The sequence below is a fragment of the Colletotrichum lupini genome, chromosome 1 (genome assembly GCF_023278565.1).
Source record: "Colletotrichum lupini chromosome 1, complete sequence".
Taxonomy (NCBI): Eukaryota; Fungi; Ascomycota; class Sordariomycetes; order Glomerellales; family Glomerellaceae; genus Colletotrichum; species Colletotrichum lupini.
Genome location: NC_064672.1, coordinates 7352704 through 7376631, shown reverse-complemented (window position 1 = coordinate 7376631; position 23928 = coordinate 7352704). Strand labels below are relative to the sequence as shown.

At 44.6% G+C, this 23928-nt stretch overlaps 9 protein-coding genes across 9 annotated transcripts; 5 read left to right on the top strand and 4 right to left on the bottom strand.

The window, feature by feature from the left end:
- Window positions 1-49: 49 nt before the first annotated feature.
- CLUP02_02113 (uncharacterized protein) lies at window positions 50-334 on the bottom strand (the record flags this gene model as incomplete). The annotated part of the gene is made up of 1 exon (XM_049281147.1): window positions 50-334. One exon carries the CDS (start codon window positions 332-334, stop codon window positions 50-52), a length of 285 nt encoding a protein of 94 aa, XP_049137104.1.
- A 2949-nt stretch (window positions 335-3283) lies between these two features.
- Window positions 3284-4015, top strand: CLUP02_02112 (uncharacterized protein; the record flags this gene model as incomplete). Its single annotated transcript, XM_049281146.1, has 1 exon — window positions 3284-4015. A coding segment is annotated over one exon (732 nt), but the record flags the coding sequence as incomplete, so codon positions are not given.
- Window positions 4016-5262: 1247 nt separating this feature from the next.
- Window positions 5263-5991, bottom strand: CLUP02_02111 (uncharacterized protein; the record flags this gene model as incomplete). The annotated part of the gene is made up of 1 exon (XM_049281145.1): window positions 5263-5991. One exon carries the CDS (start codon window positions 5989-5991, stop codon window positions 5263-5265), a length of 729 nt encoding a protein of 242 aa, XP_049137102.1.
- A 158-nt stretch (window positions 5992-6149) lies between these two features.
- CLUP02_02110 (uncharacterized protein) lies at window positions 6150-6720 on the top strand (the record flags this gene model as incomplete). The annotated part of the gene is made up of 4 exons (XM_049281144.1): window positions 6150-6209; window positions 6238-6329; window positions 6412-6423; window positions 6492-6720. The coding sequence occupies 4 exons, from the start codon at window positions 6150-6152 to the stop codon at window positions 6718-6720; spliced, it is 393 nt and encodes a 130-aa protein (XP_049137101.1).
- A 67-nt stretch (window positions 6721-6787) lies between these two features.
- On the top strand, window positions 6788-8227 carry CLUP02_02109 (uncharacterized protein; the record flags this gene model as incomplete). The annotated part of the gene is made up of 8 exons (XM_049281143.1): window positions 6788-6908; window positions 7006-7125; window positions 7184-7268; window positions 7338-7407; window positions 7443-7547; window positions 7610-7717; window positions 8099-8135; window positions 8202-8227. 8 exons carry the CDS (start codon window positions 6788-6790, stop codon window positions 8225-8227), a joined length of 672 nt encoding a protein of 223 aa, XP_049137100.1.
- Window positions 8228-9287: 1060 nt separating this feature from the next.
- On the bottom strand, window positions 9288-11220 carry CLUP02_02108 (uncharacterized protein; the record flags this gene model as incomplete). The annotated part of the gene is made up of 3 exons (XM_049281142.1): window positions 9288-9427; window positions 9492-9919; window positions 9980-11220. 3 exons carry the CDS (start codon window positions 11218-11220, stop codon window positions 9288-9290), a joined length of 1809 nt encoding a protein of 602 aa, XP_049137099.1.
- A 1513-nt stretch (window positions 11221-12733) lies between these two features.
- Window positions 12734-14156, bottom strand: CLUP02_02107 (uncharacterized protein; the record flags this gene model as incomplete). Its single annotated transcript, XM_049281141.1, has 2 exons — window positions 12734-13716; window positions 14066-14156. The coding sequence occupies 2 exons, from the start codon at window positions 14154-14156 to the stop codon at window positions 12734-12736; spliced, it is 1074 nt and encodes a 357-aa protein (XP_049137098.1).
- A 498-nt stretch (window positions 14157-14654) lies between these two features.
- On the top strand, window positions 14655-15056 carry CLUP02_02106 (transcriptional regulator; the record flags this gene model as incomplete). The annotated part of the gene is made up of 1 exon (XM_049281140.1): window positions 14655-15056. One exon carries the CDS (start codon window positions 14655-14657, stop codon window positions 15054-15056), a length of 402 nt encoding a protein of 133 aa, XP_049137097.1.
- A 3534-nt stretch (window positions 15057-18590) lies between these two features.
- CLUP02_02105 (uncharacterized protein) lies at window positions 18591-18824 on the top strand (the record flags this gene model as incomplete). The annotated part of the gene is made up of 1 exon (XM_049281139.1): window positions 18591-18824. A coding segment is annotated over one exon (234 nt), but the record flags the coding sequence as incomplete, so codon positions are not given.
- Between the last annotated feature and the right edge of the window lie 5104 nt (window positions 18825-23928).

Here is a 23928-nt window from a genome sequence, read left to right as displayed (position 1 = left end):
TGCGTAGTTATGACGAGACATGCTACAGCCTACAGCCACAAACTGCTGGTCATGGAGAGCATGGCTTGATCTTGTTAGAGACGGCGCGGAGAGACCATCGACCATCCGGCAGATGAGAATCTAAATTTCTTGACCTTCTCCTTCCAGGGCTGTCGCGCCCGCAAACCTGACGTTTCCTCAGATCACCCTGCCGCATACAAAGAACCCGCGCATGGAGGTGGCTCATCCCGTCTTTCTTTGACAAGGTCCGACACCGACGGGCGGAAACAAGACCTTCATAAGACCACGAACAGACGAGTATGAGTAGCGAACATAGGCACTCTTTCTTCGGCATTGGTCAAAACCCAGCATCTGGAACTGGCTTCTCCAGTCACCTCTGAACAACTGCAGGGTCAGCTCCGCAACCAGAACTCACACGCATGCAAGTGTCATTCTCCTGGCTCACTGTGCGACATGGCCATTGGATGCAAGACGCCCTCTGCAACGCTCATTTGTCGCCTAGTTTCGGAGCTGCATCTCTCCTGTCTCTGCATGATTCCTTCTTGGACGCCACGAACGAGACCCTAATGCGACAACCGCATCATCCTGGAATTGACTTGGACGGCAGAAATGCGACTGCCCGGCAGTCCAGCAGCATAGTCGTAAAAGCGATCTGATCGTCTAATTTTTGTACATATCGAACTGTTCTTAGCGGGGGCATCCGGCCATCGGGGAGCATTCGGTGACAGCAAATACAGCGACGGGGGGCGTCCAACCACATCCCCGACTGTAGTAAATCATCAACACAGCTGTCCACGACGCAGTCGAGGCTTGGCATTGGCTTGACAAGACGCTGATACCGTACAATGGCCTGATGTCCTGCAAAATTTCTGCTCTCAAGCTCGGGAACCACGTTTCATTGGATACATAAATGTCTCTGGGCACGTTGTCACTTGCCATTTGGTCGCTGGTTTCGACCGTGGAACGAGCAACATGAGGCACTCGTTGTCCGTCGAAGGGATGCTCACCTCGGCAAGCAATCTTCGCCGTTGGTGCTTTAGACTGTTCAGCCTTCTACCGCCGTCAATCATCGCTCTGTAGTCTGGGGTCATCAAATGATAACTAACAACACGACATCTGGCGATCGAGGCAATGGCTACGATAATACGCTTTCCTCCGTGAGCATGGATAGGGGGCTAGCTTTCTTCGCACTCCAGATGCCAGCCACTCAGAGTCGAGGAAACTACCAATCGATCGATCAGGGGCGGCGCTCGCACCAGGCGCAAGTGAAGCAGGATAGACCCTGGCTCAGCCATCGACGAACGACTCGAGTTTTGCTTCGTCGCCGGTATTGCCGCTGTCGTAGACTTCATTGAGTTTGCTCGACTCCGTCGCTCTTATTCCGCGGAAGAACAGCTCCTCTATTGCAACCCGACTTGCACCTGCTCCCGAACTCAGCCCTCAGAAGACTCCAGATCAAGCATGATCGTCAACTCGGCGGCCTTGGAACTACCCTTATCCATGCAGCAAGCGATGCTGGCATCGAGGTGCCATCGTCAATGTCGGAGCGGGAGATGTTTGGAGTCGCTGATGGAGACTCCATCGCCGTCAATTATCTCGGGTGGAGATGCGGCGCGGACGATGCTTCCCAATCATCCAAGTTCTCTCTCCTGTCCAGGCTGCCCCTGGTCACGGCTATTCTGCTGGTTTCGTCGAGGCCTAACGGTCTCCACTCGCTGCGCAGCTTGCATCATTGTCATCATTCGCAATCTCAAGGACGAAAACGACTGTGCACAACACTTTACTACTAGGAGCGAACATGGAGGCGGGACCAGAAGCTAGAAGAATCTTGAACATTCAGAGACAAACCGCCGAATATCACGAGTTCACTACAGGTTGCCAGGTGTTCCTTCGTACACCTTCAGTGTCGAAAGAAGCGCAACATTACCCACTCATCCGCTATACCACGTCCTACTAGAAGATCCCTCAATGCCAGAGACTCCACAGAGCGTTGCTGTGTCAGAGTGACCGATTAAACAGTTGTCAAAACCATCGCATTTGAACGGGCGACCAAGACACGCGACAAGCGCTCGAAAGACCGCAAGACAAAATCACTCCTTCCCCCAAATCGCAGCGGTCCAGTTGCCCACCATCCAGACAATGGTCTGAACGACAGAGGTGATGAGAGTGCAGGAACCGCAAGCCTGGATCGTGAACGGCACTAGCTTAATCAACGATACCACTGGAGTTGCCATGCGATTGGACAATGCGTTGACAACCAAAGAAAGCCGCCGAGCCAGCTCTGCTTCTTACGAGAAGCGATCGGACTTGAGGTCAGCTCGTTCCGTCAGGTTACCCGATCCGGATTAGCATCGCTGGCCGGCTGGCAATGTCAGTCTCGGGAAGAGACGGCACCACGGAAAGCCACATACCGCTGGCACAGTGGCACGTTAACGTCCAGTCTGCGGCGTGCGCAGTGTCTTTTCGGAATCAACGCTCGTAGAGATCGAAGGGGCCACGGCGCCCCGGGCCATGATCTCCAACAACCAGCCCGATGCCCATCAATCCTACTTGTATACTTGTGAGCTGGTTGTGGTCGAGACTCGAGACTAGATCGGCTCGATTCAATGGAAACCTCCGTCCATCGCATGCTCACAGTCAGGCATGAATTTCTCCGGGACCTCTTACCCTCCCTGTCTAGCGCTTCTGAGGTTTGGGCCTCTGCTCGAATGTATCGACGATCACTGATCATCCCTGGTCAACTCGGACACAGCACCGCAGCAGTGAGGTCCACTACGCCGAGAAAGATTTCAGCAAGTCGGCGTGGTTGGGTTCATGAATGAAGCTTCAAATGCAAACGATGAACGTAGAAACAAACAATTCGTACCTAATCGTTGCCGTATGTTCAATACCTCTAGTCCGGCACCCTGGGCAGATATGAGCTGTGAAGTTGCAGCATACACGGACCGACCCTTGTTATCAGTATCAGCCATTGAGGCACGCGGATCTCGTCTCTGACTGAGAATTTAACGATCCCGGGCCAGAAAATCGTTCCACGACATTCACACCTCGCTGACAGCCCAAACGCTCCCGGCTCGAGCGCCCTGCTCGTCTTAACCCAATCCAACAAAACAACGGTAACGACGCCGTAGGGCGGGTGTATGAATACCCTGTACTCAGAACTGGATCATGTATACGCAGTAAGTTCGTCAAGACCGGCCATGGGCAACTTCCAATGACCGGCTCTACTACCGGTCGGTGAAAGCCGTCCCCGCTGAGTTCAGCAATATGTGAGGTAAGGAATAGATGCATCGTAGGCCTCGAAGAATCTGGGCCGCCACGAACTCGAAACCACTATCCAAAAAAGAAAGAAGGGTCCAAATTCCAGAACGGTCCACGATGTGGTTCTCCCTCTCTACCGGGCAGAGCCTGTCAGAGCGGAATGAGATGGTACCTCCATTGTCGTTTCTCCATACAGTTCACGAGACCCACTGAAACAAGTGAAGCTCACGATGCTTCGGCTTCCACACGCCTCCAGGGACGGCTGGGTGGTCTCACCGGTGAGCCTGCCTTCCCTGCAACGAACCCGAAAAAACGCCTACGTGGCAGGGGAGCAGGGGCTTGGGACCAATCATCAAACAAGTCTGAGGGGCAGAAAAATCTCACGATGGCTTCGCTTTGGCGTTCCCTTCCGATGCCCGGGGGCAACCCCTCCTTGGCCACGGGGTGCAAATCTACTCCAAATAGCCCGGTCCAGACTAGGGCAGCCAGCCGCGAACTGCGGAGAAGAGGCCCAGAGGGAGACAAGGCCGCAAGGGCAAGGGCTGTGATTGTCGGCGGCTTATTCGTCAAGAAACCCCCCCCAATCGCTGGGCTGGTCCAGCTTTGCACAGGGTCCCTGATTCCGTTGACAAACGCGGGCATCTGCTGCTTGCGGCGTAGCTTGCAGCAAGACGAACTACGGATACATATCGCAGGCCGGAAGTGCATCGGCATCACCATCCATTTACCTGACTGCTCGTCAGTCTGCAGATAAGAGCTCCGGACAACAACAAGTCCCAAAGGAGAGAGGTTGGGGAAAGATGGGGTTGGTGTCGTGTTGTTCGACTATGAAGCACCTGCGCAATCAGCTGCCCAAGCACGAGTCTGTCGTCGTCAACCTCTGCCACCCGAATAGCCCGAGTCTGAGTCGTGGCTTGTCTGTCTCGCACACAGACCAATGTCGGTATCTGCTGTCCGGGGTAATTTAGTATTGGGGTATTTTATTTTCTTCGTCCCGCCCTAAGCGACAGTGCTATTAATGCGCGGCCACGAGAAGGGAACGCGCGCATGTCGAGGAGCGACACCATGCATCATCCTATCTGCAAGTCTACGGGAGCTAAGACATCCAGACCAACAAAAGTCGTCTTCCATGATCCATCACAGCTCGCGTTCATACCCAAATAGAAGCAAGTACGGTAGGCACGCCTTTTTGGTTTCCCTTCTCTCGATAGAAATCGCCCCATACAACGTCAATCGCCTAGGATCCAAGAACGGCCGTTGGTGGTTTGTGTCGATCACCTCGATGCATGCTCATCAAGTAGCCTCCCCCAAACGGCATGACGTTTCGGCGACGCTCATTTCTCTGTTGGAAATTCGACTTTTCTTCACGAGTTTTGAATGATTGGCATGACACCGCAAAATGGTCATTTTGTGAGCTAAACAGAAATCCTTCTGCGTCGCAATCCCCGACGGCTCGGTTACCCCAAATTATATCTGTTGTCCTTCATCCCAACAGAGCACCTAGCAGAATATGACTGCTCATATCCGAAGGCTCTCTTGACCTCCGCCGTTTCAAAGAACACCGGCTGGCATCTCTCTGCGTACGGCGTTGCAGTCAATGGCACTATACCCCGTACTCTTTCTTCTTTTTGGACTTGTTTTCTTGCTCATTGCCCCCTGCTTCCAGCCATCACACCTCGTGCGAGGTGGAACTTGAGGTTTAGCATGTGCCTCGTCAATTCTCTAAATGTCTCTCACCCCGTACTGGCCGCCATCGTATTACTGCTTGCTGCCAGCGGACTCCCTTCTCGCCACTAGATGGAGCGGCTTACGCGCCTCCGGTCCACACTCTATAAGCTATGTGCACTGGCTTTTGCTTGGAAAAAAGTGTCAAAATATCAGACGTCTGGGGAAAAGTGTGGGAGGCCGGAAGCCGCTCGACTAAAGTAGCGGCGGCAGCCGTGGGATCTTCCTTTTCCCCAGACAGCTGAACAGGGAAAATCCTCTACTCGATGTCTTTCCTCACCATGGCATCATAACCGCTCGCTGGCTTACGGGACTAGCTCTACCACATGGCGAAGGGCATCCCACCATGTCTAGACCATCAAACACGTACTGTCTAGTAACACCAGCTGCTCCCACCCTCATCGCCCACGACGAAGAATAAAGGGCTGATCTCTTGCTTCGGACCAAAGCTCCGTTGACAGGGACTTGACTCGGTTTTACGATCGCGCCGAAGAAAGACGTCGCACCCAGGTCGCTGAGGAAGGAATCTCCATGAAGGAGTGGTGCTAGGCACATGAGGTTGTTGTTATTCTTCGTCGTGCACAGCTCTAGCACCATCCCCGCTGCCCTGCCTGCCCCCAGTGGCCTAGAAAAAAGCAACATGTGAATCTGGGGTACGGAAAGGGGGGAGGAGTCGCTGTCTGGAGAACCAAAAAATGCGGGATGTGCGGAGGGCCGTACGGTCGCGATCATTCGTCGAGACGGCGTTCCGGACAAGTGCGAGGGAATCACACCGATTTGGCGCTGACCTAAGATGTGATTGAATTCCCTCCCCAACCGACTCCATCTTTGCTCATTCTCGGTGTTAATATTCCATCGACACTCGAGATCTAGGCAAGGGGGCGAGTTGATTGGCTTTTCACACCGGGGCAACCACTTTCCCATCACCCACCAGGGCCACCCTCCTCCTCCCAGACCGGTGTGCAAGTTTTGGTGCTTGTCGACGAGTTCGAGAGTCAACCACATGCGGTGACTTGCATGATGGCCTACGGATACATACCTTGAGGCGAGACGCGCCTAGCCCCGTGCAAAGCCGTGCGAGCTAGCAGACGGCCCCCTTAACCTCCGCAGTTGGGACTGACTGCCTTTGCCTGCCCACACGACCCTTACCTACGTTGGACCCGATGCAACCCGCACCTCCGGGTTTCTCCAAAAGAATGTCTCGGTTTCGCAGCTTTGGATTGGTTTGTGTTGGCTCATCACTTATCGCAGGGTGGCCAGGACGAGAACAGGAATTCCGGAATACAGGTGCGCAAAGAAGAACAAAAACGCAACGGCGTCGACGGCGATCGGCGGAAATCAGGGTCATGGTTTCTCTTTAGGGTGACATGCGCTGGGGGGGTTTAAAAGGCCCGGTTTGCTAGAGTGATGTGCAGTGAACATCAGTGTTGGGTGCCAGTGAGGAGGAGGAGGAGGAGGGGTCGTGATCTTTGGGCGAGATGATAGATCCAACGCCTAGCTCGCAGCCGATCCAACTCCTTTTCGATACTCGCATCGCATGCGCGGTCGCGGCGTAGCAACGCACCTAGATTCTGGGCATTTTCTGCTCTGTTTTTGGTGCAAGGCGTCTATGACACTCTGGTGAATCCTTTTCCAAGGGGGATTGGATGGCTGCGTGGATTAGTGGTCGCGTGGTTTACAGGCTCAGAGCCGCCCCCCGGGAGCAGTCTTCTCACGCTTAGGACGGCGGAGTGAGTGAGTGTGCGAAGTTTGGTTGTTTGGTTCAGGATTGTGGGTTTGGGTGGATGGGTGGGTGTGTGCGATGGTTCTCCATGTTTTTGCTGCACGTCATCCCATTTTCGCCGATGGCCTGGTTCTGGTCTGGGGTTCTAGGGGTTTGGTTCAACTACCTGGACTGAAGAAGGGGTTCGGTGCTGATCTAGGTGGAATAGCAGACACTTCTTGATATCGAACCGACCTACAGAGAGAGGTACGTTTTTTTCCCTCTTTCATGTCTTTTTTACTGATGGAATGGCCGAGACATGGAGTTCACTTCAGCTGGTTTGCATCAAACGATGAAGATGACTTTTAATCAGCCGTCTTCTGTGTTCTTAGACCCTGCATGTCCACTCTCTCCCTTTCGGGGCGGATTTAATCTTGGTGGGTCATGGTTGAGAAGATGGAGGGGGGCGATGGAATGTTCAGATTGTCACTGCAGAAATTCCAGAGCTGGTGGATGGTTTCCCACCCGCCACCATTCCTTCCACCATCCTGAACCCTTTAGCTCAAGTTACACAAGAAGGGTAGGTAGGACGAGCGGGAAATGATTTCTTTTCGGGGGGAGGGGGGGGGGAGATGAAAAGTGATGAAAGGGAGAAGAAGACGATGATGGAAGAAGACGAGACGAGGCTGGAGCTTGGAGGAAACATTTGTATACACAGAGTACAGACATACATGTGACGGTGTGACGAACACAGGGTACAACAATTGGAGAAAGCGCAGCGCGATACGAAAAGCAAGCCACCTTGGCCCATTTGGTCACCGACTTGATCGCTGCGGATGTCTCGGTCGTCCGCGTCGAGGTCTCACCGTGTTTAGTCATTCTTTTGGTTCGGAGACACACTCACATGTCGACGGGGAACAGATAACCCGCCCCATTTTCGCTTCTTTTCTTATCTCTGTACTCTGTACTGGCCGGCTGGTATCTAGGTGCTTGCGCAACAGACAACCTACTGTGTACGCAGGCATGGCAGTGCCACGAAAAAATGGGCGATAACGAAAGAGAGCCCGAGTGAATGGTTGACGCACGCCGACGCGAGTCTAGTCGTTGCTGTCCTGCAGCCACACCTTTTTTTTTTTTTTGGGCATCTACACTACGTTTGCTCAACCTGATGCCTCAGACGTACAGTAGATTCGTTTTCCCCGCCATGTCAAGTTGATCTTGGCAGATCCTTTTTGGGGTCGCATGAGGTTGGTGGCTCACTACCTTAGGTAAGGTAGGTAGGTAGGTAGGTAGGTAGGTAGGTAGGTACGTCCCTATCTCTCATCTGTCTCTGTTCGTTTGTTTCCTTTGTGATGTCGGTGTTCTTTGAAGGCCGGGCCGCCGGGTTGGTGGTGGTGACACTTACATCAGCGTGTGACGAAACGTTCCCTCACCCTTTTGATTCATGGTGCGCGTGTTCTGCATTGGCTAGATCCGGACTTGGAGGGGTGAGGCGTAACACGAGGATTTCCAGGTTCTGGAGAGGATGGATACATGTGAGGGAGGTGGCTTATTTCAGGGTCTTCTTGTTCTTCAGTCATGGCAGATAACGTAGAGTATGTCATCGCGTGTGGCTGGTCGTCCTCTTGGAGAGCGAACACGAAAACGTTTCCTGCTTTACTCTATGTGACTATGAATCACAGGTGTGGCGAATGAGACTCTGAATATACGTAACCCCGAACTTTTTGGACTGCCAACCCTCTTTTTAGGGTGGGTAGACGTGACTTGATTGGAGATGTCTCATTCACCAGCCCCCTTTTCCCCCTTCCTTCCCGCCTCGTGAGCCCCTTCTTATCGCTGGTTTAGAAACTCGTGATGTTAGATGAGGACCCTGAAAGGAAAGTGCAGTGAATATCGAGAAAGGGGGTGGGTGTTGATGAGGATTGGGATTATGGCACTGTGGCACTGTGGCACACAGGTGCACCCGCCAAGCCGTTGCGTTTCCCAGTGTTTCTTCAAGTGTTTTTGTTACACCGTCGGAAGCCGCTTCGGTAGTGAGGCGGGAAGAACGTGACTAAGGTGATTTTGATGTCTCAGTTGAAGGCAACTTCGTGTGTGGTTTCTGTTCATCTTTGTCTCATTGGGGGTTTACATTCGAGAAGTGGAGGGTCCTTTTTGCGATGTGAAGTCTCGAAGTCTTGAAGATTTGAGACCCGTCTCCGATTTCATTGGGTGGAAGGTATTTGTGAAAGAAGAAGAGTTGGGGACGAGCCTTTTGGTTGTTGTCTCATCACTTTGCTGTCGATCGTATTTCGTATTAATGCGGTGAGAAAGGGTGAGAGCGGACGTCATGAGTAGTGGAATGTTTTATGAGACGTTGCAGATGGGAGAGACGCTGGGGATAGGGTTAATGGTGGTGTGTCTCATGCTTTGCTTGAAGTTGTTGGGCGATGTCGCTGATGCAATCGTTCGCGATGTATCGATGACACGAGGAGGAGAAGTCTGGTGTTTCGTTCTTTCACACTCCCTACTCTCTGTCTTGTTCATAGGTTCTCGGTGCTGGACCAAGGTAAACAATATCACTACAAGCTCTACTAAAAATGGTTCAAGTTAAGTCTTGTTACTTCGTGAAAAGCCCAAACATGGTGTCATCCATAAGCGATGTATTGTCAGCCATCAACTCCTGCCAAAAGTCGGGCCAACCAGTGGTGTCAGCCACATCGAGTGTCTCAAAATTGTATGTCGAATCAGTTAAATATACTAGAAACTGTTAGCCATCTATATCGAGTAGCAATAACTTGCTAGGTGGAATAGACCAACTCACCCGCAGGCTGCTGATCGTTGGAGTTGCTTGACTCATCCAGACTGATATGTCGGGATACCTCCTTCATCTGCTGCATCAGAGACTTGAGCACCTTGAAAGGCTTCCGCAATCCTCGGCCAAACTTTCTTTGGTACTCGGACAAAATCATCCAGAAGAATTTGATGCATCTAATGTAATGTTCTTGATCTTGATGGGCATGCTGAAGGATGACCAACACAGCACTATACGCAGCATAAAGCAGCCCGTAATGCGCGTGTCTGAGCGTGAAGTATGTGTTGTAGGCTTCCAACAGACGCCAAATCTTGAATGCGGCGTCGATGCACCTCCGACGTCCGTCATCTCCAGAGACAGGCTCGATGGAAAAGTTGAAGTGGCCCCGGTTCAAGAACGCCTGCTCGAGCAAGATGACCAAGGTCCAGTATGAAACTCTAGAATTGGTTTGTTAATCAGATTTGAGCAACATCGAGAAGGAGAAAGATTCGACTCACTGCAGTGAAACTAGATTAGGCGGAGGAGTGTCGTCTTTGCCTGGCTCGAATAGGAGGTGAGTTGGTAGACTGTCCATCCATCGACTGAGGTTTTCCCTCATTTTAGACCGAAATTGTAATAGATCCGGCATCGGCGTCTGAGCACTCCTGACGGAATAAAAGTGTTGTATGATCTCTTCTGCTATTGCAGCAAGCTGCAGCATACCTTGGAAGCAGCTGATTGCATAGGCCGGACGTCCCTTGTAGCTTACTGTTGGGCTGATACTTGCACTACCAGGATTCCACTGCTCCATTTCCTCGTACGAATCAAGAAACTCTTTGGAGATGTTACCGTCCTTTAAGAGAAGGCCCGGAGGACGGCCCAAGTAGAGTGACTGGAACTTGTCGCTTGTGTAGGCGCCCCAGTAGATCCTCCGTCTCATCTCCATCTCTGTGACGGACACCCCGTTCTTTGACTCGGGATCAATACCGCTCGGGATGTCTAGGTGGTAGCCTAGATCAACCATCATTCTGTACGCCATGCCACAGTACACCCACCCGGCGCTCTGTTTGCCGTACGGAACTAGACAAACCCCACACACGACGAGTGCCACCACAGTAGGCATAGTCGGATTGTCGATATGTTGAGGGAGCAGCTCCTTGAAGCGATCGTAGAAGCCCATGCCGGTTGTCGAAGGATCTTCGGGACATGTGCGTACAATACTGAGATCAGTAAATAGACTGCTCTGTAGGAAGATCGCATTCAGCAGCAGTTTGTTGACATAGGGCCCATTTTTGAAGATGCTATCCATGATTGCAGGACGATATGTCCAGAGATATGTGTAGTGTAATCGGTTCCAGTGTAGATTCAGTAAATGCATCGCAATATCCGCAGAGACGCCATCAAAGTCTGCGTTGGCTAAGACGCTAGGCGTGGAGTAGAAGACGAGTTCTCTTTGATACGACGTGGCAGCTTGTGCTATGAGTCGATCCTGGGCGACTCTCTTCAGAAAGGCATTGGTCTCGTCTTTGCTTGATGTCGAACTCTTCCAGAAATGACCGCTGGCGTTATCATGAAGGAGACTGGTGGCACCATAGACGGTTGTGTCGCCCTCAACGGAAGGGCGCTCATGTAGCTGAGGCAAGAGAGAGTCGGCGTCTGTTTGATGCCGGCTAGGCGGGGACCTCGAAGAACATGCATACTCGAGCTGTGCAGGAACAGAAGAAGTGGGCGAGTTTTGGGGTCTGCCAGGAGCAAACATGCGACTGTTTTCTAGTGACTCATTACCAGTCGAAGGACTACCCAAGTCAGTCAAATTTGGAACAATGAAGGGATTCATGTTTCTAACCTTCTCTCAGAAACTCGCTGCTTCAGCTGTTCAATCTGGTTTTGAAGTGATTGGATCTCTGACGCCTTTGACCGGACGACAGCCTTTCGACCGTCTTCTGGGTACTCGCACCGATGACTTCTCATACGGCAGCCACTGCATTCAGGGCGTTGGCCATCACATTTTACCTATAAAATTGTGATTATTTGATGGCAAGAAGAATTCATCGCTCGCCTTTTACGATGTTGCCAACGTACTTTCCTCGACCGGCAGACTTTGCAAGTCCTACAGACGACGCGCTGCTGAGCGATCTTCGCCGGCATCGTTGTGAACCATCGATTCGGGCTGTTGAAGAATAAAATCCAGCCGATTTAGTCATTAACCGGGCCAGGGGCTGGGCGCAGCCAAGCCATTTATATGTAAGTACAAGCGCGTAAATCCAAGCCACATGTGGCGCTCGCACGAACCGGAGGCTTCTCGTCATGGCCAACAACACTCCTTGCAACCATCTCACCAGGCTGTATTCAAGCTACACCTGCTCTGTCATCGACTATGAAGTCATCCATATTACCAATGACCTTCTGAGAGACATCTCGCTCCTACTGGTTCCTCCTAATCACGAATTTCAAGGTCATAAGTGGACTAGTTCTCACCCAAGTAAAACCATGTTGGAGGCAACAAACTTTGTCTGGGTGGTTGAGAGAGGTAGCGGAACGTGCGAGAGGGCTTCATATCCAACCCGACTGATGATATGGCACTGAATGTTCTGCCATCAAATAGTAGCTGAGAGCCGCGAGCCTAGATGGATGGATGGTAATGTCTGGAGCAAAGGCCTAGGTCATCATACGGAGTGTAGTGACTGAGTAGGCATACTGTTGAGACGAAGTATACAGAGAAAGATTCGTGACAAGACCTTTTTATGGCCCATATAGACATGATGTAGCCAGTGTTTGTGCCTCCATGTCGGCGCTTGAGGATGCTTAACTCGGAGCAAGATTGTTCCATATGATGTGAATCGACGGTACATTCTCTGTTTATAAGTTCATTTCATTGCGTAAAACCCCGCACTCATTTCGGTCTTTGCTTTTGTCTGTGTGATGCCTCGAGTCGAGACTCTTCGGACATCTCACATACCAATGTCCGTGTTCATTCATAGTGATATTGGGCTAGCGCAACCCATGGTCCACTTTCGGACATCGATGTCCGAAGCGCCACCGGGTATCCAACGGGACTTTGCTCCACGGTTCCCCGTGGACTTTGAGGTGACAGAGTGGCATTGGTCTAGATAAGAGGAAGTGACTCTTCTCGCTGATTTCCATTGGGTAATCACATACGTACAGTATGCTCCGATGCTTGCAATGCCAATTGTAAAACCATTTTAAGTCTGTAATACGTCTGAATGCTCCCCTATGTCTCAGGTAATTGTGGTATGTTCAATTTCGACGAGTTAAGGCTTGCGCAATTTGAAAGAAAACGACACCTTTCCAGTAATGACGCCGGCTGTGTTTACGCGCTCAATGTGGTGGAACGCCTTCATAGCGTCACGGCTTTCCACAGAACCGATGCCAAGTTGTTCCAAAATCTCCATCACTGCTGCATATAAAATTTCCTCGTTTCCATCTTCAACCTTGACAGAGATTCCCAAACCCGAGTTGGCCCCCAGACGCCGCGTCTCTTGGGAGTCTCGGATGGCAACACCATAGCACCCATCGGCACCCAGCTTACCCACGAGAGTACCACCATACTTGAGCATCAGTTCAGTACAGAATCTAGCATCCCCAGCAACCATTTCGGGAAATCGCCACATAGAATGGTAAATCCTAGCCAAATTCCTCGTCCTTGAGGCCGTCGCAGAACCCTGAGCCTCAGCGTCTGCAGCGTGAGCAAGGAGAGCATAAAGGTGACTGATGTCACGGAGAGGAAGGGCGGGAGCTGGCAGGTTGCATCCGTCGATGCCCCATTTGATCTCGTCAGCCTCCAGGCCAGTAAGCTCCTCAAAGGTATGTCTGACACGAATTTGGACTTCGTGATTGGACAAGTGATACTCCTCGTCTTGCCCCAGTGCTTTGGCCCCGGCTAGCATGCCGATATGCTTCGCAGAGCAATTGTTACAGAGAGCCCCAGGCGTAAACCCTTTCCTGATCCATTCGTTGTTGACGCTCTCGGACATTGACGGGTGACCTCCGCACCGCAAGTCTTGCTCTTTGGCCGCAATCTTGGCCAGCATCGTGACCCCGGACTGAACGTGACGCTCCTCGCTACTATGCGAAGAGCACATGAGAGCAATTTCCTTGTCGTCGAAACCGAATTGCTCAAATCTTTCAATCTCGAGAAGGGCGAGAATTTGAGCTGGTTTGGCTGCTGATCGGGCGAGTGTCAGGCGTGATGGGTCGCCCACGGCGTACAAGAGACTGCCATCAGCGTCTGTGACTGCAGCGTGAATTCGATGAGTATTTTCGGTGATTCCTCCTCGATCAGAAAAGACACAGTCTTCTAGAACTGCATGTTGAGACATCCTCATTGGACTTCAGCGCTGCCAGGGATAGTACGCGATGTAGAAGCTGACGAGAATGAGATAAAGTACAGAAAAGAAGTTGGTGGCATGATCTGTTCTGGTTGTGATTGGTAGGAGAATGAGTCCGTATCGACGGCCAGCAAGTTTCGTATCATTACTTCCACGATCAATGTGGTTCAGTCTTGTAAAGAACAAAATCTTCACTTGCACGTGAATCTTGCACAATCACCCATCATGAAGGGAAGTCCCGGTGGGGTGACTCACGTTTACCGTCGGACATATTGTCCGAGCCAGGGAGGGGCACTAGATGAGCCTTTGAACACGCCTCGACGTTTAGCCAGCTGTAATACTCCATTTGATTACGTTATGTCAATATAATCTAGTGAAGTATTACTGGAAGGGTCTGAATCATCTACCTATTCCCTGACAAATCTGTGAGGGCGTTCATGTCGTAGGTAGTGGCAGCTGCTTGTCCAAGCCAAGTGATATCAGCTTCTCCGCGGAGAGCATTCAATGGATGACCCAATCTGAACAACACATCCAATGGTATGACGGATATTACGTCTTGGTCAAGTCAATTTTGAGGACCTGGCCAATGTCAATGTGGCACCTTTCTCGGCGACTCTCGGACTCTGCAACCCAGGTGGCATTAGAGAAACTTTATTCAACTGCACGCCGGAGACAAGTGTGTGACTACTCAGCTTTCACTTGAAAACATACCACGCGTTTGATATGAGACTATCTAGTTTCATAATGAATATTTAATGGGTGACGGAGCGCTCATGATCTCTCAAGCACTTCGACTGAGATAACAGACCTTCAATACCTTTAAGCACTAGTATTATCCTACATCATGTTCATCCCATCACCACACGCGGAAACACGTATCAGCACCTTACAACAGCTGATTCGAGAGAACCCCCTCGGTGTCCTCACCACCGCCATTCCATCAGATGCCCATCCTCTCATCCTTGCTAGCCACATCCCCTTTGTCTTGGACGTCGAAGACGAGACGAGTGATGAGGACCTCGGCCGGTTGAGGGGCCACCTAGCCCGCCAAAATCCACAAAGCAAAGCAATGATCGAAGCTGTCCAATCTGCCGGTACTGAATCAACGACACTCGATCAGGAGGTTCTCGTGCTATTCACGGCTGCACCTCATCATTATGTCACACCCAAGTTCTACACCGAGACGAAGCCCACGACTGCCAAAGTTGTCCCCACTTGGAACTACGCCGCTGTCCAGGCACACTGAGACGTCTATCATGGATTACACTGGAAAGGGAGATAGACCCGGCCCTTGGAAGGTTGCGGACGCCCCTGAGCGCTACATTGAATTGATGAAGAAGAACATCTGTCGGATTAGAAGTCTAATTCGACCGCGGCATACAGCCGACTGCGCAGGGGCCAATTGGGGGCCCTATTTACGATTATCATAGCCAGCCTAACCTATAGTTAAAACCTCCTTTTTATACTTATTATATAAATATTTATATAGTTTAATTAATCTCTTTATTAATTACGGTTCGAACTAACTACCCTATAATAGGGATACTAATACTAATTAGTAGTTAAATTCTACTATCGTAAATTAGTAAGGTATCTCGCTATATAAAAAAGACGACCTCTTAATACTACATAAGATAGGAGATTCGTACTAATTAACTTTATAAAAATAGATAAAAAAGGAGGCAATTTTTAAATACCGTACGGAATTAAGTAATCGTAGCCCTTTATTACTTATAAGAGGTCGACGTTTATTATATTAAACTACGTTAATTAATAAAACCGCTTAAGTAACTAGCCTTTTACTATCGCCCCGAGTAGCTTTTTTATTAAACGATTTTTCCGTAGCCGGCCCGTAATTAGAAATTAACTAGTTAAATTAATAAAAGTATAATATAAAAGAGTACTACGCGATCGAAAAAGGGGATCTCTAAATATAAATATTCTTACTTAGTAATAAAAGTAACCTTATAGGAGTTATTAAGCTAAGAGATTTACGGTATATAAGAAAGTTTATTATTACGAGGATTTTATAAGTACGACCTTAAGCCCGCGATCTAAATAACCTCCTCGTAGCTCCCTTAACTACCTCCCGGGTATTACTTAGGAATATAGTATAGGGGACGGTTTAATAAGGGAGGAGGGGATTTAGAGGTCCTAACGGCATCGAGCTAAGAGTATTACGGATCTCGGAAATTAATTAAGGAAGCTATTTAGAAATTATAAAGAGCACGAGGCTTAAGAGGCTAGAAGTATACGGGATAGCGGAAATCGGTAACTAATAAAAATCCCGAGACTAATTACTATATCTTTTTATAATAATATAAACGTCTACCGCTATTATTATTAAAAAGAACTACTAAAACCTACCCTTTTTTACTAAACGAAAAGGAGGATCTTAATAAGTACGATAGCTAGCGATTTAGAAAGGTAGTAGTAATTACTAAAAATAATAAAAACGAGAATAGTAGCGAGATAGTAAGAAGAAGCGGGAATCTCTTAGACCCCGATAAATTCGTTAAGTAGTAAAAGTACGGATTTATTACGACCTACGCGCAGATTAAATATATTCTTATTAAGATTAAATATGCTAATAATTATTAATATAGGTATAAGCTAGAGTAAGACCCTTAGCGAGTTAGGGTAAGGAAGGAGAGGACGAAACCCGATCCTAAATAGAATCCTAATCCCTTATAAATAAGTAAATATTAACCCGGACTATTAGGGGACGTAGATATATAGAATCGCGGATTAGCTTAATAATAAGTAAATTAACGCGGTATTAATCTATTTAACTAAGGTTTATAAAAAAAAGGGGCTATAGGGGTAACCCTTATTTTACGAGATCGTAAACGACTTTAGTTACTAGCTAAACAAATAGTTCGCGAGCGTAAGCCTAGGAATTATAAAAGTAGTTAATAGATTCTTTTATAAGCGAGGGGTATTATTAATATAATTATAATTACAAGAGCTATACGAAATACTAATAATAATAATTATAAAAGAGGAATTCGTGCTATAGAACTAGGTATAGGTCGATAGAGCGTATAATCGTTTTAACGAATTTAGAAAAAGGGTAAACGACTTAGATTTCCTCTCTATAATTACTAACGGAAATCTATCGTTATAAAAAGATATACTAGGGTAAAATATAGTACTAAAAGTACGATAATCGATAATTCTGCTTATTTCGATCTATAACTTATTACCACTACTAATATAAAATTTAGCGCCGATTAGCTAATAAGAAAGGAAGTAAACGACCTAAAGTTATTAATAATACGTAGCGACGTAGGGTTCGCATATAGATACTAAAAATCGGGCGGCGAATATAAGGTAATTTATAGACCTTAAAAAGATCTTCTTAAAAGAGAAATTATACTCTAGGGGGAAGTATAAGGTCTTATAAAAAACCCTAACGATGTTTTATAATTATTATAAAAAAGTCGGAATTAGGGAACACTAGTACTATTCGGTAATTAATATTATACTCGTAAGTAAAGCCTCTAATTACTATTACGAAGCGGTACGTAATCTTAATCAAAACGACTTTCTTAGTATAATTAATATAATCCGAAGCCGCTTCGAGACTTATAATAGGAACCTAGAGCTCCTATTTAAACTACGAGCGATTTTTTTTATATTTATAGCTAGGATAATAAAGGGTAAATCGCGAGTAGAGATCCTCGAAGAGCTTATTAATTAAATTAATAAGCTAGCGAAAACCTAGCTAAATAAGGGGATAAACGAGCGGAAAGTCGGATATTTTTATACCACAATCTAGCGTATACTAAAGATAAAAATCACCTTATACTAAGTACTTAAAAACTACGAGACGCTCTACTCGAGGCTAAGATCTAGCTTTAATATTAAAATAAAAATACTGCGCTAAACTTACCTCTAAGTATATAACGGCCCTTATTAATAATATTAAGTCGATCGAACGTATAATAAGAAAAGAAAAGAGGCTAGATACGGTAATTATTAATAAAGAGGCCTAGATTCGTTAAATAAGTAGAGATTTAACTTACGGGTAGGGTAATAGAAGAAGTAATACTATATTTATAAAAAAGATAGATATTAGTTAAGTAACTATTCTAAGGAAGAGCGTATTAAATCGTACGAATAGTATAAAAAGTCGAGGGTAGTAAATAGTAAAACTAGCCCTCGTTAGTTTAACTAATTCCTTATTATATATAAGGGTAGATCTGGGGGTACGGAACTTAGCAACGGTAGCTAAAGTAGCGGCCTAAAGCATATACCCCCTATAAGAAATTCGGAAAATAAAGAAGATCTTACCCCCTATACTAACGAATTAGATTATAACGAAATTAATAATATTAACTACTTTTTTTTCGCCCCGTTAGCCTCCGGAGGATATACGAGGCTAAACGAATAGAGAGTAGTAGAAGCTCTTAATAAGTAGGCTTTTATTTATAAATAGTAAGAAAAGGTCCCTTAGATAACGGATATAAAGGCGGCCGAAAGGGCGAATTTAATAGGGCCGAAGCCTATTTTCTTAATAATTAAAGAGAAGACGCTATCTCTCTTAATATTTAAAAAAAAGGAATATAGTACTAAGTAAATCTAGGGGTAGCTAGAGGGGTCTTTTTTATACTACTTAGATCCCTTAAATACTAAGCTCGTATAGGCATTTTACGCGAGCAAAAGGTACGGCCTAGACGATTTTTATAAGATTATTTTAGATACTAAGGTATCGTAATAGTTAACCAGAGGAAAAAAGTAATTCTAAGCGCTATAGAAGATCGTATTAATAATACTTAATACGTTAACGGCGGGTATTATAAAGATTAGTTTCGGCCTAGGTAAGGAAATCGTCGCCCTAGGTATAGTAGAAGTAGAGATATACTTCGGAACAATAACTTTTTATATTTTACCCGTTAATACCCTATTTCTCTTATATTTAAAAGATATAGATCGACTAAGTATTATATTTAATAATATAAGAAATAAAATCTCTAGCGGTAAGCACTTTAAGATAGTCGAACGACGATAGGGGTATACGTTTATAAAGCTTACTAATAATACGAAGTTAATTAATTATTTAATAAAAAGTAAGCTTAGAAAACTATACCGGAGATTTAGGTACCCGTCGGTTACGAGGCTATATAACTTCCTAAAGTATTTAAGTAATAATAATATCGAGATAGGGGCGCTAGAGTAGTTAATAAAAGTATACTACTAATACTAAATAAATACGCAGAGCTTACGTAGATTTAAGTTTAAATTACGTAATAAGCTTAACTTTAACTAGGAAATAGTTATTAATATCTTCTACTTAAATAGTCGGCTAGTATTATATATAATTAACGTAGCTATATCTTTTTAAGTAGGGCAATTCCTCCGGGATTTATAAGTAAAGATAGTATGGGCAGCCTTACGAAAAAGCTAGATCGATATATACTAAGGACCGCTAGATAGTATTAGAACCGACGCTAGTACTAGTTTTAAGTTAGTAGAATTTAGGGATAATACGACGGCCTACGGTATATAACTAAAAGTCGTACTCGTTAAAGCGTATTATAGTATTAAAAAAGTAGAAAGGGTATATTAGTAGTTAAAAAGGGCGTTTAAAATTATTAAAAAGGAAAATCCGGATTCTACTAATAACGAATGCCTCTAAATAGTACTTAAATACTATAACGATATTATAGGGCCTAACGGACTTATACTAACGCTATTAGTATTTAGAGTATATTTAAGAACGACCTTAGCCTCGCTACTGTTACTAAGCGTAAGCTAACGAGCCTAAGTAATTAAAAAAGTAATATAAGTACTGCGCGAGGTAAGTATAAAAAGGTAAGTTAATAAAGTAATTACTACGCGCAATAGGCCTAATATAGGGGATAATCTAAATATATTACTAAATTCGGATATACGAGTATAGCGCAAAATTACTTAATAATAAACTAGGCTATATAAATTAATTTCTATTAACGAGCGCTCTTATATAGTTATAAGAGATCGCGACTAGCTACTTAAAGTATTAATTATAATAGTTAGACCGTACTATATAGATCCTAACGAGGTAATTTTTAACTTATAAAAAAAAGAAGAGCTAAGGGAAACTATATAACCCGCGGTAGAGGTATAGGAAATTATCCTTAACGAAATCGTCGTAGTAGTACTAATAGATAACGAGGAAGAGGAAATTGCTAAAAGGGTACTAATACTACTAATAAGACGTCGTAAAAGACTACGACGGCAAGCCCTAACGCGGCAATTTATTACGAGCGACGAGGTAATTAACACTTTTTATATAATAAAAGAAAAAGCCGATTTCGAGCTAGTAATTAAACTACGTAAAAAAGGCGTAATTATAACTATTAAAAAGCTGTATAAGGGATTAGATCTTATCGAAGTAAACACTCTTCGTAATCGAGGGGTCTATCGATTTATCCTATATAACTTAGAAAAATATATAAACCTCTGCATATTTAAATTATGAATAGTTCGTAAGATTAAAGGGAAAGGAATACCCTAGCCGTACGAGAAATCTAGATACGTAATCTAAGGGTACGGTAACGTTAAAAAGGCGACGCTACTTATATAATTACTTATTATATAGCGCTATAGCTAACGATTAATAATAGTACTAATAATATCGCTACGGAAAAAGGGATATGAGATTTAGAGCTATAATATTACCTAGGCCTATACTTAATTAGCTATAGGGCTTATAAAGAAAATCCTGGCCTATTTACTAAAGGAAATAGCTAGTAAGTACTTAGAAAGTACGATTATTAAAGTGCTTAAGCTACTATATAAGCTCGCAAAATCGGGCACCTATTAGTAGGCCACTTACTACGATTTTTATATTAATTAACTATTAATAATTACTTCTACGTACGACCCGTGCTTACTAGTCGCGGAGTACGAAAGTAACTAATTTAAAATCGTTAGAATATAGACTAACGATATATTAGGCCTATCTAATATTAACTTTATAAAAAAAGAGGATAAGGAGCTTTAAAAAGCGGGCTTTGTAACGAAGCTAAAAGAGGTCCTTATAATAAATACCCCCCTAATATTTAACGGCGGGATTTTTATAATTAAAGGGGAAACCGTTATTTTTTAATAAAAGGGGTAAGGCGAGAAAATTAACCTTATTAATCCGAATATAACTAATATTAAAAAGTAGTATAAGGCTAAGCTCGCGCGAGGGGTATATATTATAAGTATTTATTAGCTTAAAATAACGTTTAACTACGCTAAGGTAGCGTAGGTTATAAATCTAACCGAACGGGACGTCGAGGTACTTAATAAGCGGCTTAAGTAGTAATAAACGAATCTCGATCGAGGTCTTATTTACTACCTAATCGACTTTACGACTAGTAAGCTCTACGTCTTCGTTAATAAGTTATTTATAAATAATAACGACCTTACTTCGTAATTAGGGTATATTATTACCCTAGCTAACGAGAGTATAAGTAAGAGCGAATTTACTATATATAGTAATATAATCTACTACTTATTAACTAAAAATAAGCAGGTAATAAGAAGTATACTAGCGTTAGAGGTCTATAGTATAGTTAATAGCGTTAACCTCTCTTATATAATTTTAACGACGCTAAGGAAGATTACTAATCGAATTAGCCTTTTACTTATTCTAACGGTTATTTATACTAATTCCTACTCGCTATATAAATACCTTGTTAAATTAGGAACGACGAAGGAAAAGAGGCTTATAATTAATATTATAGCCCTTAGGTAATCGTACGAAAGGCGCGAGATACTTAAGATCCGTTAGATTAATAATAAAAATAACCTCGTAAACGCTTTTATAAAAGCAGTACTAAACAAGGGATTAAAATAATTTATAAGTAATAGAAAAGTTACTATATAAATAAAAGGATAGGTTATATAAAAAGAGTAGAGAAAAGGGGGAAAAGGAGACGACTTAGTATTAGTATCCCTATTATAGGGTAGTTAGTTCGAACCGTAGTTAACGAAGAGATTAATTAAACTATTTAGATATCTACGTAGGTATAAAAAGGAGGTTCTAACCGTAGGTTAGGCTAGCTACGATAATCGTAAATAGGGCCCTTAATTAGCCCCTGCGCAGTCGGCTATATACCGCGGTTAAATTAGACTTCTAATCCGATACTAACTTTCTCTTTCTTTTATTAATTTAACCGCTACGGTTAGAGGTATAATTCGACCTCGGGCCCGTTTACTAAGTCGTCTCCTTTTCCCCCTTTTCTCTATTCTTTTTATATAACCCATCCCTCTATTCGTATAGTAACTTTTCCGCTATTTATAAATTACTCTAATCCCTTATTTAGTACTACTTTTATAAAAGCGTTTGCGAGGTTGTTTTTATTATTAATCTAATGGATCTTAAGTATCTCGCGCCTTTCGTACGATTGCCTAAGGGCTATAATATCGATTATAAGCCTCTTTTCTTTTATTATTCCTAATTTAACGAGGCATTCGTATAGCGAGTAGGAATCGGTATAAATAACCGTTAGAATAGGTAAAAGGCTAATTCGATTAGTAATCTTCCTTAGCGTCGTTAAAATTATATAGGAGAAGTTAACGCCGTTAATTATACCATAAACCTCCGACGCTAGTACACTTCTCGTTACCTACTTATTTTTAGTTAACGAGTAGTAAATTATATTACCGTATATAGTAAATTCGCTCTTACCCATACTCTCATTAACTAGGATAATAATATACCCTAATTACGAAATAAGGTCGTTATTATTCATAAATAACCTATTAACGAAGACGTAAAGCTTACTAGTTATAAAGTCGATCGGGTAGTAAACGAGACCTTAATCGAGATTCGTTTATTACTACTTAAGCTACTTATTAAGTACCTCGACGTCTCGTTCGGTTAGATCTATAGCCTACGCTACCCTAGTATAGTTAAAAGTTACCTTAGGCTAATAAATACTCGTAATATATACCCCTCGCATAAGCTTAGCCTTATACCGCTTCTTAATATTAGTTACGTTCGGGTCGACGAGGTTAATCTTCTCGCCCTACCCCTTTTACTAAAAGACGACGGTTTCCTTTTTAATTATAAAAATCCCGCCGTTAAATACTAGGGGGGTGTTTATTATAAGGACCTCTTTTAGCTTCCCTACGAAGCCCGCTTTTTAGAGCTCCTTATCCTCTTTTTTTATAAAGTTAATATCGGATAGGCTTAATATATCGTCGGTCTGTATTCTAACGATCCTAAATTAGTTACCTTCGTACTCTATAATTAATAAGTACGGGTCGTACGTAGAGGTAACTATTAATAGTTAATTAATATAAAAATCGTAGTAAGTAGCCTACTAATAAGTGCCCGATTCTACGAGCTTATATAGTAGCTTAAGCACTTTAATAATCGTACTTTCTAAGTACTTATTAGCTATTTCTTTCGGTAGATAGGCTAGGATTTTCCTTATAAGCCCTGTAGCCGATTAGGTATATACCTAGGTAATATCACGGCTCTAAATCTCATATCCCTTCTTCCGTAGCGATACTATTAGTACTATTATTAATCGTTAGCTATAGCGCTATATAGTAAGCGATTATATAAATAGCGTCGCCTTTTTAACGTCGCTATACCCTTAAATTACGTATCTAAACTTCTCGTACGGTTAGGGTGTTCCTTTTCCTTTAATTTTACGAACTATTCGCGATTTAAATATATAGAGGTTTATATACTTTTCTAAATCGTAGAGGATAAATCGATAGACCCCTCGATTGCGCAAAGTATCTATTTTAATAAGATCTAATCCCTTATACGGCTTTTTAGTAGTTATAATTACGCCTTCTTTACGTAGTTTAATTACTAGTTCGAAATCGGCTTTCTCTTTTACTATATAAAAGGTATTAATTACCTCGTTATTAGTAATAAATTACCGCGTTAGTGCTTGCCGTCGTGGTCTCCTGCGACGTATTAGTGCCCTTTTAGTAATTTCCTCTTCCTCGTCGTTTATTAATACTACTACGACGATTTCGTCGAGGATAATTTCCTATGCCTCTACTACGGGTTATATAGCTTCCCCTAGCTCTTCTTCTTCTTATAAGCTAGAAATTACCTTAATAGGATCTATATAATATAGTCTAACTACCGTAATTAATACCTCGAATAGTTAGTC